Source organism: Corylus avellana, chromosome 10 (assembly GCF_965113065.1).
Source record: "Corylus avellana chromosome 10, dhCorAvel1.hap1.2, whole genome shotgun sequence".
Classification (NCBI taxonomy): Eukaryota; Viridiplantae; Streptophyta; class Magnoliopsida; order Fagales; family Betulaceae; genus Corylus; species Corylus avellana.
The window spans coordinates 4,595,594-4,613,165 of NC_142499.1; the positions used below are offsets into that span (position 1 = coordinate 4,595,594).

The 17,572-nt window shown below is 35.1% G+C and overlaps 3 protein-coding genes across 9 annotated transcripts; 1 reads left to right on the top strand and 2 right to left on the bottom strand.

Moving 5' to 3' along the window:
• The first annotated feature begins 1,804 nt into the window (after positions 1–1,804).
• On the top strand, positions 1,805–2,360 carry LOC148583271 (uncharacterized). Its single transcript, XM_088510992.1, has one exon. It carries the CDS (start codon positions 1,918–1,920, stop codon positions 2,104–2,106), a length of 189 nt encoding a protein of 62 aa, XP_088367118.1. The 5' UTR covers positions 1,805–1,917; the 3' UTR covers positions 2,107–2,360.
• A 971-nt stretch (positions 2,361–3,331) lies between these two features.
• Positions 3,332–8,696, bottom strand: LOC132191514 (serine/threonine-protein kinase Nek6). Of its 4 annotated transcripts, none has more exons than XM_059606574.1 (15): positions 8,680–8,696; positions 8,469–8,542; positions 8,160–8,310; positions 7,744–7,810; positions 7,038–7,103; positions 6,860–6,906; positions 6,493–6,538; positions 6,317–6,397; positions 6,194–6,236; positions 6,034–6,083; positions 5,687–5,768; positions 5,544–5,593; positions 5,353–5,426; positions 5,165–5,216; positions 3,332–5,080 (listed from the first exon to the last, which is right to left on the bottom strand). In XM_059606574.1, the coding sequence occupies exons 3-15, from the start codon at positions 8,276–8,278 to the stop codon at positions 3,797–3,799; spliced, it is 2,061 nt and encodes a 686-aa protein (XP_059462557.1). In that variant the 5' UTR covers positions 8,279–8,310; positions 8,469–8,542; positions 8,680–8,696; the 3' UTR covers positions 3,332–3,796. The 4 variants fall into 4 exon arrangements, with proteins under 4 accessions (XP_059462557.1, XP_059462558.1, XP_059462556.1 ...); XM_059606575.2 differs by lacking the exon at positions 8,680–8,696 and having other exon boundaries at positions 3,332–4,812; positions 4,888–5,080; positions 8,469–8,636; XM_059606573.2 differs by lacking the exon at positions 8,680–8,696 and having other exon boundaries at positions 8,469–8,636.
• Positions 8,697–12,281: 3,585 nt separating this feature from the next.
• On the bottom strand, positions 12,282–17,355 carry LOC132192275 (chaperone protein dnaJ 6). 4 transcript variants are annotated; one of them, XM_059607551.2, is made up of 9 exons: positions 17,275–17,355; positions 16,805–16,971; positions 14,167–14,265; positions 13,983–14,084; positions 13,550–13,609; positions 13,350–13,456; positions 13,195–13,277; positions 12,741–12,831; positions 12,282–12,640 (listed from the first exon to the last, which is right to left on the bottom strand). In XM_059607551.2, exons 2-9 carry the CDS (start codon positions 16,931–16,933, stop codon positions 12,430–12,432), a joined length of 882 nt encoding a protein of 293 aa, XP_059463534.1. In that variant the 5' UTR covers positions 16,934–16,971; positions 17,275–17,355; the 3' UTR covers positions 12,282–12,429. The 4 variants fall into 4 exon arrangements, with proteins under 4 accessions (XP_059463534.1, XP_059463536.1, XP_059463537.1 ...); XM_059607553.2 differs by having other exon boundaries at positions 17,225–17,314; XM_059607554.2 differs by having other exon boundaries at positions 16,805–16,940; positions 17,225–17,293.
• Between the last annotated feature and the right edge of the window lie 217 nt (positions 17,356–17,572).

Here is a 17,572-nt window from a genome sequence, read left to right on the forward strand (position 1 = left end):
AAGACACATTAAATTATTAACGTCATTAGTAGCAGTTTACTAACTTAGACTAAATTTAATGTGCCTTTTAAATGTTTATAAACATTTGACACTATTTTATATAGATTGGAGGATATTTCTTCAAGACGGGTTTGAATGAAATTTCTGTCAATTTTTTTTATATGCTAACATGTTTGATTGTTTTTTCATATAAGAAAATTTTCATATAAGAAAATTCCCAATATATATATATATATATATATATATATATATATATATATATATATATATATATAGGGATGAGATGATCTTTTCATGAGACAGCCCTCATTATATATTAAAAGATCATCTCACCCTCAAGATGATCTTTCCTAATCAACATCACTACTTCAAGATTTTTCAAGTCATGATAATGAGGGTATACAGACACTCTGTAAAATTGATTAGGAAATGAAAACGGAGCCACACATTCTGTGAGGGTGAGATGATCTTTTCATGAGACAGCCCTCATTATCATGATTGGAATTTGGAAGGTGCCGTTGATGTTGATGGTGATGCTAATTTATTTATTTATCGGCTAATCAAACATCAATAAACCCATTTTTAATGTAGACTAAGTGACTCACCACCTATTCACCTCACCTTCTCTTTTATTTATTTTTTTTCCTCTCAATCTCTCTCTCTCTCTCTCTCTCTCTCTCTGTCTCTTAATTAATAAAAAAAATTGTCCTCATACAATTTAATGTCCACCGGGTTTCTTACTCTAGTGTTGAAAAAAAAAAAAAAAATTAGGAGAAACTTTACTTTAGAACTTTAAGCTACCCTGCATTTTGAAAAGACCCTCCTAAATTTCAAAAACTCTCAATTTAATCACCTCAACTTTCAATTTGATTCAATTGACCCACCTTCATCAGATTCAGCCGTTAACCCTTAACATAAATGATTAAAAAGACTAAATTACTCATATTTTTTTTTTAAAAAAAAAATGAAATTAAGAATAAATTTGAAATTTTATAAAAACGTTATGAGTATAAAGGTCATTTTATCAATTTTAACGTTTAAAATCTAACGGAGAGAGTACATTGCATCAAATTGAAAGTTCAAGTGTGAAATTGAGAGTTAGTAAAATTTGGGGAGTCTTCTCAAAATGCGTGGTAATTCAGAAATCTTAAGTGAAGTTTTTCCAAAAAATTATTACCAAGTAATTGTGTAAAAAATACGCGCCAATAATAATTATAAAGAAAATTTACTAGCACTCGTCTTTTACGCCAACATGTCTTGATAGGGCACACATATGCCCCATAAAATAAGAGCCGATGGATTTTTTTTTTAAATTATTATTATTACATTTTAATGAGTGTCGATTCTTTTTGAGTACGTGGCAGAATAAGATGTATTTTTAGTAGTTGTGAAATAAAGATGTAGTATATATGTAACATTACTTGGATATATATGTAACATTACTTGGATATCTTGATTTCTCAGGTCTTGCAAAACCTACGGACGTCCGACAATTAATCAAAATGAAAAATTTGATTCAGTTGTACCGTACCCAATCATTCTTACAGATCAGAAAAGCTCATGTCTTTGAACAAAAAAAAAAATCCAAAAAAAAAAGAAAAAAGGTTTCTACCACAGAATTATTCATAATATCATATGGACCATGTATTACATGCATGCATCGATCCCACAAAATAGGCAATCCTCATCCCACGCAAAGCCATACACGTAAAAGTCTTGCTCAATAATCACATACTATTTTTGGCTCAAAGAAGCATATATATATTCCTCCCATCACCTTCATTATTCCTCAGGCCTGCAAACGCAAGAGATTAAAGAAAACCAAGATTGTTTCTTTATTCTCCAAGGCGGGTCTCGATCGGAAACGTCTATTTGTTTCCCCATTTCCAACAAAATAAAATAGTCGTCATCATCATCATGGGTATCAAGAAGATCTCCTGCGCTGTTGTCATCGCTGCCGCCGCCTCCATGAGCGTGGCAATGGCTTTCACCGAGGTCCCGGCTCCGGCCCCCGGCCCATCCAGTGGTGCCACCGCCACCTTGCCCCTTGTTGGGTCTTTGGTTGGTGCCTCTCTTTTGTCTTTCTTCACCTATTACTTGCAGTAAGCTCATCACAAAAAAGGATAGATGTTAGAAAAGATGAAGGATATGAGAAAGAAAAGTTAATTGGTTCAAGAACAGTGGATTTGTTTTTCTTTGGGGGTTGTTGGATTTTTTTTTTGAATTTTTTTGAATTTAATTAACTGTTTCAACTCTTTCTCCAACCTGTTTCCCTGGATTTCTGCGGTAGATTGTGATAAAAGACTCATGTACTAAATGTCTGCAAGTTTATGGAAATGTCAGAAATAATGTTCTCATGATCATGATGTTTCAATGCCCTGTGTCCATTGTAGAAAAAACAAAACGAGTATAATTGATCCAATCCAATTAGGTAAACTGTAAACAAATAGTTAGATACATGATAGATGGTGATGCAAGGTGACAGGAAGCATAATTTTTTCTTTTCGGTCAAATAGGCCGTCCTTATTGACCGAAAAGAAAAAATACAAAAAAACGCATGTTTGATCGATCGAGAGTCGATCAAACCCTTGATTTTTTCTCTATTGGCATATATCGGTACCAAGTTCAATTGATCCAAGGTCGATCGAACTTCTTAAACCAGATTTTTCAGACTTTTATTGAGAGACCAATTAGACCTAATAAATAAATGTTGGAAATGAAAATATTTTGTGAAATATATATACAAAATTTTATCCCTTTAATTAAATCAGTTTTCTAAAGCCACCAAGTTTGCCATCATCATATATTAGATGTAAACTGGCCTGAATCATATGGTTAATTAAAATAATAGTAAAAATAAATAAATTGGGTTTTAACTATTTGCAATTTCTTTCCTTGAAAATGTATGATAACATCCTTAATTAATGGCAGAATGCTAACAAGTCATGAGCAATAAATGCAATTAAGACGTATTATCTTGCATAATTGGAGTGGAACTCCACACATGCACGAATCTTTTAAAACACAAAGCATTTTAGTCCTCATGCATGTCCCTGTGATTATCATTGTGAGGACCAAATGCATTAACATATTCGATTATGACAAATGGAGCCCCATAATAATATGATGTCGCTTGAATTATGCCATGCATTAACTATCATTACAATCCATTATTTTATGTCATATAATTTAAGAAATCATTAATCTTCTTCACAATACCAATTTGTTACAACACTTTAAGATAAAATGAAATAAATTAATTGCATAATTATAATATATATGTGTGTGTGTGATTTCGTACAAAAGGTGTATTTATACGGACAAGATGGGCGATCGGGAAAAAAATTTCAATAAATATAATGAAATACAATGGTGATGAAGAAAGATACTCAAAACAATTACCCTGAAAATACACAAAGCCTCACACTTACAAGTTCAAACGCATAACAAGAAGAATTTTCTTTTGGCCTTGATCTCTTGCTGGGGTGTCAAAAGTCAGAAAGAAGTACACTACTCAACCAAATAGATAGAGCATTCATAAGTCGGTTATGGGGAATGCTATGGTGAGTGTGGAGCATGGTGCCCTATGTACCCCTCCCAACCAATTGAAGCCACCAATCCAACAAGGTTCATTTCATCAAAGCCAATTGGTAAGTTAAAAATCTGTGCTATATATATGTTATTTCCAAATTCCAAGCCTCTAATCTTCATATACATTATTATTATTATTTTAACACATTCAATGGCATATATTCTTATGACGAAGAATAAGTTAATGCCAACCATCTCTCAAAAATTAGGTTCCTCCATTAAATTTCTGTGCAGACATGAGACTCTTTGTCAACCAAATTGCTGTTTCTCTAGATGAGACAGTATCTTCTCCAAATGGTCTTAGCACACCAGAAAGCTCTTCAAGTTTGTCCTGCTTGAGTAGCTGAGCACATAGCTCAAGCAGAGACTCCAGAGCATCAGCTCTTTGCTGGCTTTGATTGTCCCACTCACTTTTTGTTTCATCCCCATTGATTGTGGTAAGTGTACTCAGTAAAGAGATATCACTAGGTACCTGATTATTTGCATGAGCATCTTTCTCTGTCTGCATGGAGCAGCTGAAGTCATCTGTTTTTGTTCTTACTTCATCTTTACATGGAAGCGTATCATTACTTTCAGCCAATGCATAATCCATGCGAGACCCTTCTGTGAATGCATCAGGACTTCCCTCTTTTTGTATAGCTCTGGATTCTACATCAGCTTTATTTTCAACGGTTGGCTCGGCTGATGATGAACTTGCATCATCAACGGACCCATCCTTATTGGTGCATTCTGCACTGGACATTGTCAATGTCCCATTATCCCTTGGTTTAGCCACCTCACCCTCTGCTACAGCTACATCAAGAACTTGGTTCCCTGATTTAGCAAGCTTGCTCTCCACTTCAGCTTCTTCTTGAGGTTGGTTGCAAACTCTCCCAGGTTCAGCACACTTGCCATCTACTTCAGCCTCGTTGAGTACTTGATTGCAAAATGTTTCTTCATCTTTTGAGGTCACAGTCCTGACATCAACTTGCAACTGGTTAAAATGTTCGGTGGTCTGTTCCCGTTCCTTGTTCTGAGAATTCAGTGTACTCTCCAAAGTACTCTCAATGTTGGTGCTTTCCTTTTCAGGCGAATTTGTAAAATCTGCTTGCTTGTCTCCATTGCGAACAGTTGCTTCAGAATCAGTAGACCCATCTCTTGAACCATTGATGGCATTAGATATTTCAACCGTGTAGCTAGTAGGATCAACCTTCTTGGTCTCAAGGCTGTCTTCTGTACTAGCTGTCAGAGTTGGCTCGTTGCTGTTAGGCAATTTGATCAACTGCAAATCAACATTTCTCTCAGATGGATGAATACCTTCAAGCTGGTCTAGTACTCCATGCTCTTTGTCTTTGCTGTCTTTCCCATTGCTAGGTCTGTTAGATAATGATTTTCTTGTTCCCTTCTCCTTGGAATTGTTTATGGGATAGATTGGTAGAAAAACAGAAGATGGATTACGGCAACGGAGGAGATATGGTTGTAAATGTGGATGCCGCAAAAGTTCTGCTGCCTACAATTATAAAGACACAGCGATTAAAATGGCTCATAGTATTCAGATATAATCAAAAACAAGGATAGGTTGACCTGAACTCACAGTTGGTCTGTTTTCTGGGTTCTTCCGCAGCATGCTCTTGATAATTTGTTTCCTGTGAGGTGTAACTCTTGTTTCAATTGATAATGAACTCAATAATTTATAAGAAATAAAAGCATGTTATATGCTACTGTAAATGCAAAATTTCTAGAGATAGCACTGTGGGCGGTGAATTTGGAAAAGTCACTTACAGTGTGGAGGAATATACAATTGGCAGTGGAGAAATGGAGGATCTGTTTATTTTATTGATGAGTGCAGCCATGTCCTGTTAAATTGAGTGATTAATGAATTTAATTTACTTTCATAAATTTTCACAAAAGTACAAAGGCAATGTTGATAGCTGATAATTGTTTCAGTATAAATGGCTGAATCTTGAACTTACAGGAGCTCTAAATGCTGGTTGATGGGCAGCAATTTCAAACATACAGCAGCCTGAAAAATAAACAAGATGTTATTCCTAGACTAACTAGTCAAGACCATCTGTACCGTTTTGTTAAAATAAAACCATGCTTCCACTATTCTTACCAAGCGACCATATATCAGATTTGTAACCATAAGGAATGTCTGCAAGGAGCTCAGGACACATGTAGTTGGGAGTTCCAACGACCTATATCAAACATATAGGGGCATTGAAGACATACAAATGAGGAAAAGCAGATTTAGTTAGGTAGTTTTAACCTAAAAAACTAACATCTCAAAGCCACTTAAGTGTTTCCAGGTCTAGTTGAGCATTCTAGACGTGACAAACATAAAAAAAAAAAAAAAAACTTGGCAAAGGCACTACAGTAACAGGGTTTTAAGACAGTTTAGCAGATTGAGGTGTTGACACAAAGTAAACAATTAGCACACCTAATATATATACAAGTCCATACCGAGGAAGTAAGGTCTTCTGAGTTGAGTAGTTTTGCAAGTCCAAAGTCACCTGTACAGTACATGTAAGATAAACATTGCTTTAGAAGACATAAAGACATGGAAGCCAAACCTGATGTGGGAAATAAAATTCTGCTCCCTTAATAATCATTATCTTCATACCAAGCCGGATGTCATTCTCCTTAGTAAGGAATATGTTGGAACACTGGAATTCAATGAAGTTGTATTACTATAAGTACCTTAACATTGGAGCTTTTATTTGCAAGGATGGATATATTATAATACCTTAAGATCTCTGTGAAGTACACGATTGGAGTGGAGATAGTCCACAGCTAGCAACAATTGAGCCAGCCATTTGCAGAGCTTCTGAAAAGTGAAACAGAATAACACAGAGTAGGTGCACATTACCTTGTCAAAGTACACATATAAAGGAGGTAAGACATTGAAATCTTAATGATTACCTCCTCTGGAAAATGTGTTCCTCTAGCTTTTTTTATAATATCAGCCCTGCAAACAAAGGAAAAAAAATGTTGTTCCTTGATTCAGTCATTCATCAAAAGCTTTCTTATTGCTTTTCTACTTTTTCACATAATTATTTACGTAAATACTTTTTTACGTTACAATTGGGTAAGATTTTTTCTTTGTTCTTAATGGTTGTCCGGACAGGGGCCATCAATCTGTTTTGAGCTTATTTGGAAAGGAAATTTCTCAAATTACTCTGAATTTGTGTATAATCCTCTCAATTCCTAGTTTGATGTGAAAAACACATTCTATTATACCACCCAAAGCATATATAAAATATTAAAGACACAAGCATATATTACTTACATGTCTCCTCCTTCACAATAGCTAGTTACAATGCATATGCAGTCTCCCTACAAAAATTAACAACTCATGAACATGCACGAACAGAGTAAAAAATAATCACAATAGCTACAGATTTCTACAACATTATATGTCATCTTAGGGATATGCAGATTTAGGAACAAAAGTATTACATAGTTACCTTGTCTACCCAAGCATCTTTGTACTCCACAATATATGGGTTATTTAGTTTTGCAATTAAGTTCATCTGCAGCAGAAACAGAGGAACAGTCATTGATGTGAGTTAGAAACTTAGAAGCATTGTCTGGCAAGTTATTTCACACAAATTTCAATTTGAGAAAACCCATGTGGCTTCATGCATGGGAAGTTGACTATAGAGGTGAGTTTATCTTCTTGGACAGTTGATGGGAAAGATGGGCAGGAAATCAAGAACTTCAAATCGTAATTGGCTCAGTATAGCATTTTACTATGATATCATCGGTTCATCATTTAGCGTGTTCTGAAGGGGGATGAATCTTCAAATAAACAGATGACAGAATTTTCTATCATGGTATTTAGTATAAACAACAACAAAAATGTCTATGCTGAGTCAAGTTTGTCCATAAATGATTGTGTCCTCCACAAATTATTTGCTTGTAATGAGAAGAAAAGGTGCTCATCTTGCTCCTTAGGATTGTTGCATCGAACAGAATCAAGACATTTTCATCAAATCAATGGAGTAGAATTGAGGAGAAATATTATGATAGAAAAAGAGAAATAAAAATGAAGTTTACTATCATATGATTGACTGCCAAAAATAGAGAAACAAATTAAAACCCAACCCTTTAGTACAGCAGACAATGGATTTCTACAGTTAAAATGTAACCGAAATTCTTTTGTATAGTAACCTCCTGGTGTGCTGTACGTTTGAACTTCTCTGTTTGCTTAGCCAAGCGAATCTTCTTCAGCACATACCTAAAAAGAAAAGAAAGTACATAATCAACTAAATGGAAGTTAAAAACACAGCTTTAAGCAAGTTGCTGAGCCTGGAAAGGATATCGCTCATACAATCAATTAATCAAACACAGAAATCTCGAATAGTTAGTTTTCCTTTCCTGGGAATTCAATTCCCTGGATGGGAATTATGATAACATCGCATTCAATCATTATCAAAACAGCTATTATTCAAACAAATTTGTTTCCCGAACTGGGTTGCTTCGTATTCAGCAGAACAACAGTTATCTTTTAATGATCTAGCTGATTAGAACCACAGAATTGAAGAAATTAGGTTGAAGAAACAAACTGGGTCGGAAAATTCTCTTACTTCTTCTTCTCAATCTTATGGAGAACAAGAAAAGCAGCTCCGAAAGCTCCTCTTCCTATCTGCTCCATCACTTCGTAGTCTTCCATCTTTGACTTTGCATCACTATTGTCTATCTCCATGACCACTTTCTTCAATAGCTGAAAGGTAAATACTGCAGCAAGCCCACGTTGGAGGCAGATCCAAATAGTTAATATCAACTAAATTTGTAGCCATCCCAGAAATGAAAGACATATAATTGAAAGAAATAGTAGTTGAATAGCCCCCAAAACAAAAACTAAAAAAAAAAAAAACAAAAACAAAAAATTGTACCTTGGTTACTGGGTAAAATTCTTAGGAGGACGACGACTCTGGAGACTCCTGAAGTTCCAGAAACTAGGAGAGCTCTTATAGCATAGAGACATAAACAAATGAGTAAAGCGACATTCCACAATGATGATATAACACTAGCTTGTTTGAGAGGAGAGAGAGAGAGGGAGGGAGAGAGGTGGAAGGACAAACTCAAGTAAAGTAGTCTACTTACCAGAAAAAGTAGATAGAGAGAGAGAGAGAGAGAGAGAGAGAAACTCAATCGAAGCAACATTTCAACACATGTATTATTTATATGGATATGATTCCTTAATAAGAATTAAAATAAATAAATAATTTATTTACCACACACATCTATCTCCCAAAACTTATATTACATCGTTTTTTTTTTTTTTTTAGGGACCGTAATTTGTATTGGTGTGTCGGGTTTAAGTCGTGTCAAAATATAGGTATAAAATTATATAGGTCAATTCTAATTCGACCCATTTTGTATTGGATTTGTGTCGGATTTGCGAATTAGATCAAATATTGTCAGTCATTATGTCACGTGTTAGGTTTGGATTGTGTCGATACATAGGTATAAGACTATATAGATCAACTTTCATCTAACCAATTTAATTAAACGATTCAGATTCTTCAACCCTAACTTTTTACTTTCGAGTTGGATTCGTGTCAAATTTATAAATTGTGTAAAAAATTGCCTAACAACAATTTTCTGCATAGGATTTGAAGAATGGGAAAGAAATAGAGGATAATATATAACATTGCCCTTAAAAAAAAAAAAGAAAAAAGAAAAAAAAAAAGTGAGTTTCTCAAGTACTCAAAAAGCACATGTTTTATGTACTTAGTTGAAGAAAAATTTGGAAAAAATTATGTCCATATTATATAAATGTTTAGCTATTACAATTTCTAATATAATCTCCTTATAAACTGAAATTACAGTGAATAATTAAGAATGTAGAGCTTCTAAGTCCGTTACTAATTAATTAATTTGACAAATTATATATATATATATATATATAAAGTTATTGAATAGTTGATCACCTACCAAAAATAAAAGGTGGGGTAGAGAGCATGAAAGCCAAAAGTAAAAGTGACAGGTAAGGAAAGACAGAGAAAGCAAAGGTTTGCTTGCATTTGCAGATTCATGGGATAGCACTCACACTAGGGATTAGGGAATGTTTCCGGCCAGCACGCAGGTGTGATGTCACGTCCGTGTAACTTCAAAAATCTCATTAGACTTTCGGTCTTTGCCTTTGCCTTTGCCTATGCCTATTTTATACATGGAATCTCTTGTGTTTTTGGGCAAAAGTACCTCCAATCTTCCACAAAGCTTCTAACCCTTCTTGTTGTGTATTAATTAGTGGGTGTTCTATTATTTGTTTTAGATAGGTCTTTTAAATTCTAACAGGATTCATGAATTTGAGATAAATTCAACACATAATTAATGGATTAAGATTGATATATATAGTCAGTCTTATACTGATACCTCGATATACAACATAAGGACTGATAATTTTTTACACGATCTTCAAACTTGACGCAAACCCAACATGAAATTAGCAGATTAGGGTTGAAAGAACTGACTTATTTAATATTATATACCAATGCATTGATACAACTCGAATTTGATACGCAAACACGAATTGCAACCCAAAGTCTTTAGGGACATAATGAATGGCATAAATTTTGACCTAAAGTATTATATTATGTGCATCTTTGGGTGTAATCATTGGTTTGATTACCCAAAAAAAAATTAGGTCACAACCCAACCAAATAATGAGGTGGGAGATATCAATATCTAATCAATTCCAAGTAGGTGGAGACATCCTCATTGCAGCGGATAGGCTTGTTGGACAATTATCTTATAATTAATAGCTGTTATATTGTTTAATTAATTAAAAGAAAGAATTGATTCCAAGGATAATTCAATAAACCATTTTGGCTTTCATAAGGTGCAATGTCACTAATATAATGATTCTGTAGAAGACGTGAAAAATGAGTATAATGCTATATATTCCTTGTGCATTGTGCAAAGGACCTACAAGAATGTGGCACTTCTTTTCCCTCTAAGTTTTCTTCAGCTAGATGATAAGGTAATGAGTAAATTTTAGAACAAATACTTCTGTCTCTCTTGTTTCTTTAAAAGTGACGTGAATTTAGAATATTCGATTTTGATCAAATAATAATTTTAAAAGTTATATCACATTTAAAAAGATAAAAATTTGCATTCTCGTATTACTCACGTTTTGGTAAGAGACGTCAAGGAAAGCCCATGCTTCAAACTCAGAAGAATGTTTATATAATTAGCCCAGCATGTAAAGTTATACCAAGGAACATAAGAATCCTCGTCAGATCAATTATTTCACTGAGTCAAATAAATGGTTTGACTTCATAGTTCTTAGCAAGCATTCTAAGAAAAAGGTTGTCAAAAATGACAATTTTTTAGGTAGCCCAGTTAATGAATTGCTTAGAGAGACGTATTATGACCGCATGAGAGATTGAGAGCCACAATAAAGAACATAGAATTGAAAATGATTGAATCGGAGCCGTCGCAAATAAGTAACGTTACGAGTTTACGATGTCTAACAAAGGAGGTGTCCAGCGAAGGACGCAGCCCCCATAAATAAGCAACACTACGAATTTACGATGTCTAACAAATGAGGTGCTCGTCAAAAAACGCACAGTTAACTGGATATGTGTTTGAATGTTAAAGTCAAAAAAACGTGGCACAAATTAAGAAGATTCAGAAGAAATGGCTAAGGGAAGCTTAAGATACAAGAGGGGAAAAAAACAAGAGTAGGCGCGTGTAGATATATCTAAACCTACTTTTCCGTACATATTTTAGACTCCAAATTATTCTGTAGGTGCAGGAATCTGAGCAAATGAATTTTGTAAACCCATCTGAATATTCAATAACACCCTTTTTCATTTTTCAGCTATACACTTTCTATCTACTAGCATCTTGAAAATCAGACATATTTACATTTACATACAGCTGGAGACCAAAGTTACTCTTTTGTCTTAGGAACCTATTTATTGTCGGCATGAAAAGCCCCGTCCAAAAAGAAAAGAAATCCGCTTTTTTCTTGAGTTGACTGCAATTTTCTGTTGATTCCGACAAAGGATGAAACACTAGAGCATAGGAGAAAAGTTATAACCGTTGGTTACACCAAGCTTTGTCCAAGTAAAACCGCGTTTACTTTTAAAGTTTGGAGGGCCGTGGCCCATGTTTGGAAAATAGAATTTGATGCTCCTCTCAACCACCAAGCACTAGCTTCTTCACCAAACCAATTTCCAGCAATTTGCACAATCAGATTCAAAAGGGTTGGTAGAAGCTGTACCTTTTAATTAACCCTCTTATGTCTACCATCCTCAATCATTCACCATAGATGCTGCAATCATTTGTGTTTGGTCGCACAAAATGCTCTCATTTCTTCTCTCACTAGTTCTCCCTTTCTTGTCTCAGGCTACAATCATAATAGATATTAATATATTATCCACCAAGTAAAAGCCTAGACATTAATTAACTACTTATAATTGTCGCGCCACAAAATAAAACTTCTTTATATGTTGTTCTGATTTACCCTCAATGGCCAGGTTGAGAGTGGCCGAATCACCCATGTGACTTGCACCGGGTGCAAACTACTCCCTCTCTCCTATGTAGATTCACATTTTAAACCCTTCATTTCAGCCCATATTAAAGCTATTGGGCCCTTTGCAATATCCTGGTTCTCAATCTTCTCTTAATTGGTCCTGCTTTTTGGGTTACAATCTTCATTCCCTTCTATTTGAAAAGCAACCTCAAAGCACAAGGAAAACAAATCCAGAATCATATCATTATAAAGAAGATAGGCCACATGCATACAGATCTTAGTCACATTTAAATAGTTATAACTATTGCAGGGTGTTAGCAGAATAAACACAATCATTTCATAGAGCCAAATTCTATTGAGAGGTCAAGTTACTTCCGCCTTGATGTTTTGGACGTCCTACGACTTTCCAGCTTTTTCTGTGCAGCCTCAAATTCTTCTTCTGTAGGTTCTGAAGAAGCATTACCTCCATCACCATATTTAGAAACCAAAGATGAAAACATAGAATCAAACCGATCTTTCCTCTCACTTCGGCGCTGAGATACCATTGCATATAGATCTGTTTCTGAATTTTTATTTGACCTGTTAAAAGTTTATGCACAGAAAATTTTTAATGTCAACCAGAGTGGGGTCAAAATATTTTTGAGTATGTACACAAAAATCCAAGCAGTAGAGTGCTTACTTCCCCCTCCTTCTCAAAGGACTGGTTGGTGGTTTTGTTTTAGATATTTGCTTTGCCCATTTCTCGTAGGCTTTGGTTGCTTTCAGTTCTCCTACACGAGGAAGAAGTTAGCCTCATTGAAAATCACAAAAGCATGCCTTGCAATGCATCTAAGGTGTCAGAATTACCAATGCATATGAAAGTACATTACATTTTAGCCTTGACACCAATCAATAACTTTTAGGCAATGTATCTATAAGTGACAACAATCTGATGAATAAATGGACCCCACTTAGAAGTTAAATGTTAAAAAAATAAGCAAAATCATCCCAGACAATCAACTATAGTGTCAATCACCCATTTTCAACTTGCAGAGCAGGACTGAGCTCAGATTCTAAATTTTTCCCCACTATGAAGCGAGAACAGCTAATTTCCTAGCAAACTTACTACAGCAAAAGCCACTAGAAATTCTTACCTGCAGCTATAGCATCATCAAGAATGTCCTTGAAACGGTGTGAATCAAGCTTACAGTCCGAACAAAGCATTGAACAGAACAGTCTGTAAAGGAAAGAACTTTATAAGTCAAACTGGCAAGGCTTCATGAGAGAGGGTAAAACAGTGCTCTTGTACCTGTTCATGTTACCCTTGTACTTCTTGTACAGATCAATTAAATCTTTCTTCTCTGAATCAGATCCTCTATAGTTTGCTTCAAACTCTTCAATATCAGCCTCAGTTACCTGCAATTGTACATTTAATGTATTATAAAACTACAAAGTAATCAAAATTATCAAACGCCAGTAAAGATGTTGACCGGATAAAGTTGATGTAACCTTTTTGTACATAGTCCTGAAATACTCATGTAGATTCTGAACAACTTCCCCAGCAAGGTCCTGATGATCAAAAGGACAAATGAGCTATGCAGTTGCTGATGAAAAAAGAACTGTTGGATTGCCTAGAAAAATAAAACTATTCATTTTGTTTTATAAAGTAATTCAAAGGAAACGTTTTATTTTTCATGGAAATTTGAACTAGACTTTCTATGTGGCATTATCTTCGTTTCAAAGAATGCCATCATTTGCCCCCAGCTTTCTTCTGGAACAGTTTCTTGCAATGAACTAGTAATTAGTGAAATATAAAGGAATAATTTGTTGCCTTTAAATTGTAAAACCAGTGGAATAATCTTATTCCATAGGGTTTCCAAGAGCACTTGAATTGATAAAATTAAACAAAAATGAAATATAAAACAATTCAATGGTGACTCACAGCATCATCAACACAACCAGTCTGATCATAGACTGCTCGTTTCTCCTCATCCCCAAGAATTGATATAACTTTTTGCAGTTGCTGAAACTTCTCTTTAGCCTCCTATTAATAGCAAAATAAGAGGTTACAAATACAGAAAACTGCTTGTTGATAAAACTCAGCATCAAGTAACATCCACCGTTACCTCATCACCAGGATTTTTATCAGGATGGAGCCGCAATGCCAACTTATGGTATGCTTTCTTTATTTCCTGTTGAGATGCTGTCCTCTCCACACCAAGAACCTACAAGCAGCACATCATCATTTAACATAACTAACTCCACCTCACACTATGATGTAAATGTAACAGAAAAATTAAACAAGATGGGAGAGCTGGGGAACAAAAAATCAAACACAGCTACATAGAACACACAATGAGGCTACCCATGAGCCTAACAGTGCCAGAGGTTGCAAAAGATGAGAATGTTTAGAGCAACTCTAAGTTACTTTGATCGAAGCAGGAAGAAAAGGCAAAGGTTCATCCCCAGAACTCCAAGGATATGAAGCCAGAAAAGTCTCTAGTATCAAGTAGGAAATGTAATTTAAGCAGTATTAAGCTTCACCAAACATGACACAAACTAAACATGTCAATCCTAGATGATTTGATAAATTACCAGAGTATTGGTGAAGCTTAATAAAGCACTCTGCTAAAAATGCATTTATGTTTCATTAATAGGTAAACAAAGCCATGGAGGCAGAAAGTCAACTGATTGCTTTAACAGCTTATCACAACAAGGCACTAATAACTTTTTAGAAACAACTTCAATAACAATTACAATCATGCATTACCATGACATCCAAAAAAAAAATGACAATGCTGGATTTAAAGTTATTGTCATGAGATGGCAACCAAAGAATATCATAATAACATTTATCCAAGATGTCCTTTAAGAAGAGAAAATATAAAAAGGGCAAAGTATTGGGACTAGCATCTACAATAAAAATAAATTAATAACATTATAACCAATCTAAAACAACCTTCTAACCAACAAGATCAGTTACACAAATTCATTCACTCAGCAATATGTACTATTATATGCATAATATATCAATATGTGACTTTCTTTTCTTTTTTTCCCTTTTGCAATAGACCCGTGGAATGGACCCAAACCAATTCAAAAATATTTGGATTGGTTTGTTTTGGGTTCAATTCTAAATGCAAACAGTTGGGTCCTATATCCAGTTTTTTAGAATTGAATTAGGTCAATTTAGTTCTTTCCGTATAACCAAACCAACCAGAACCAAGCCACACCTCTACCCAAAATCATTCACTAAGTGAGGCCCTATAAGTGCCAATGAATATCAACCCATGATGAGGTTTTAAGTATCAAAAGATTCCATTGGCTCATCTCCTAACCCAACCCCTTTTAAGTTTTGATGAAGTTTCACAATTTTAAATGGATACAAAAGGATGAGAGCACGAGAATAATTTTCTGTTATACCCCCAGGGCCCCACCAAAAGAAATGTTGTTCATGAGAAAGGGCGAGACTCTTGACAGCCAGATAAATATTCAAGCAAGTCTAGGATTATCCCCAAGAAGAACTTTTTAAGTTTTTTGGGGCCTTATCACCAGTCCTGCCCTTTATGATTTCGTTACAAGATGTAAGAACACTTTGGGAGTGAATAAGTTTTCGTGAACAGAACTTATTACATGCTAATATAATAAGTTTTTGGTTGAAGATTCGTTCTCCGAAGCTAACCAATGGTTTGGGGGTAACAAATCTGATTAATTTTAACAGAACTCTCCTAGGGAAATGGTTATGACGTTATGCTATGGAAATGGAGGCTTTGTAGAGAGCGGTGGTGCAAACCAAATATGATAGCAAGAGTAAAGGTTGGTGTTCTAAGGAGGCAGTGAAACCCATTGGAGTGGGAGTGTGGAAATTATGAGGGGGTGAGGAGTCTTTTCGAGATTTGTTAGATATGAAGTGGGTGATGGAACCAAGATCAGGTTTTGGCATAATTTATGGTGCAGGGACCAGCCCTTAAAAATAACTTTTTGGGAATTGTTTAGTATTGCACGCTATAAGGAGGTGTGGGTGGTGGATCATATGCAACTTTCTAATGGAAATCTGCAACTACAGGTTTTTAGAGTGAAAATTGGATTCTGAAGAGAGAAAGAGATGGCAAGTATAAGAAGGTCTAAATTTCATTAGTTATATTTTTTAATATTTTAAATTCTATCCTTTAATTTTGCCCCCTGTCAATTAAAATTCTATCTCCACCATTGACCACCACTCCAAAACCTTTTAACTTTTCTAATCTCCTTTTACACAATGGAAGACATTGAGAATTTGGCTTAATGCACTAAAATCCCTGGGAGATGAATTAGAAGATAGCTTAAATATGATTGGTCCGAATGATAATCTATTGCCTCTCAACTTATGATTTTTCCTATCATAAAAGGACAAGCAATCATCGTGAAGTTGATACTCTTACATAGGAGTACATAATACATTTCCAAGACCCTTCTTTCACTTCTAGATAGTAATAGATTCCCATTTCCAGCAAATCGAAAAAAAAAAAAAAAAAAAAAAAACTTCAAGCCGTATACAACCCTAAGATGAACAAAGACATTTTCAATCTTCTCCACCAGCACAGTAAACCCTCCATTGAATTGTTATAAGGCAAACATTAAAGTAACAAAATCATCGAAAGGAAACAGAGAACCCAATGAAACACTAATATACAATATAGGGAAGAAAAAAAAAAAAAAAAAAAAAAGTCGTAAAAACAGTTCTTCAGTGACAAATGTTGAAAAATTGAGTAAAATTTCGGGTACCTCGTAGAGGCTCTTTTCGTGATCTGCCGATTGATTGAGATTTTCTCGATGGTCTTGTCCATCTTCTTGGACTACTTCTTCCTCTTCTACTACTTCCTCGGAAACCCTAGCTTTCTTTCTCTTCGCCATCGAAGCCCTGACGGAATAGGAAAATGAAAACCTCCTCTCTGCGGGTGAAAAATGAAGCGAATGCTGAATGAGAGGGTTTTTTGTATTCAAAATCGATTTCGTTGTGAAATGGTGCGTATCATATCAATAAAGAAATTTACACAAAGCAAAAAATACAATTCCAGCCATTAAATAGCACTAAAAATGCTATAAGCATAAATATAAACCCACATATTTTCCATAAATTGGTGATAAACACAAACGCAAAGCGAAGAGGAATGAAAAAAATGAAAGCAAGAACGGAAAACAAACCAGAAGAATCGAAAAGATGAGCTCGAAGGAGTGATTGAACTTTGACGTACCTATTAGAGGAGATTGCTCAAATTATGCTAAAATTTTGAGCGGGAGTGCTCTAGGTTTCCCTCGTTTTGGGATATCCAAATAAAACAATGAAAAAAAAAAAAAAAAGGGTCGAAAGCCCGTTGTGCTGGCCTCACGAGCCCAAACGGGCCCAGATCCTCCCACGAGCCCAAAGTTTGAGTTTGGTAGGATTATATATTATATAATCAATTATAAAAAGCCTTCCAAATATGTTCTTTTGTTTTTTAGAAAGCCGAGTTCCCCCTAGATTGACGGAATTGCAATTGCAAGGGACATCAA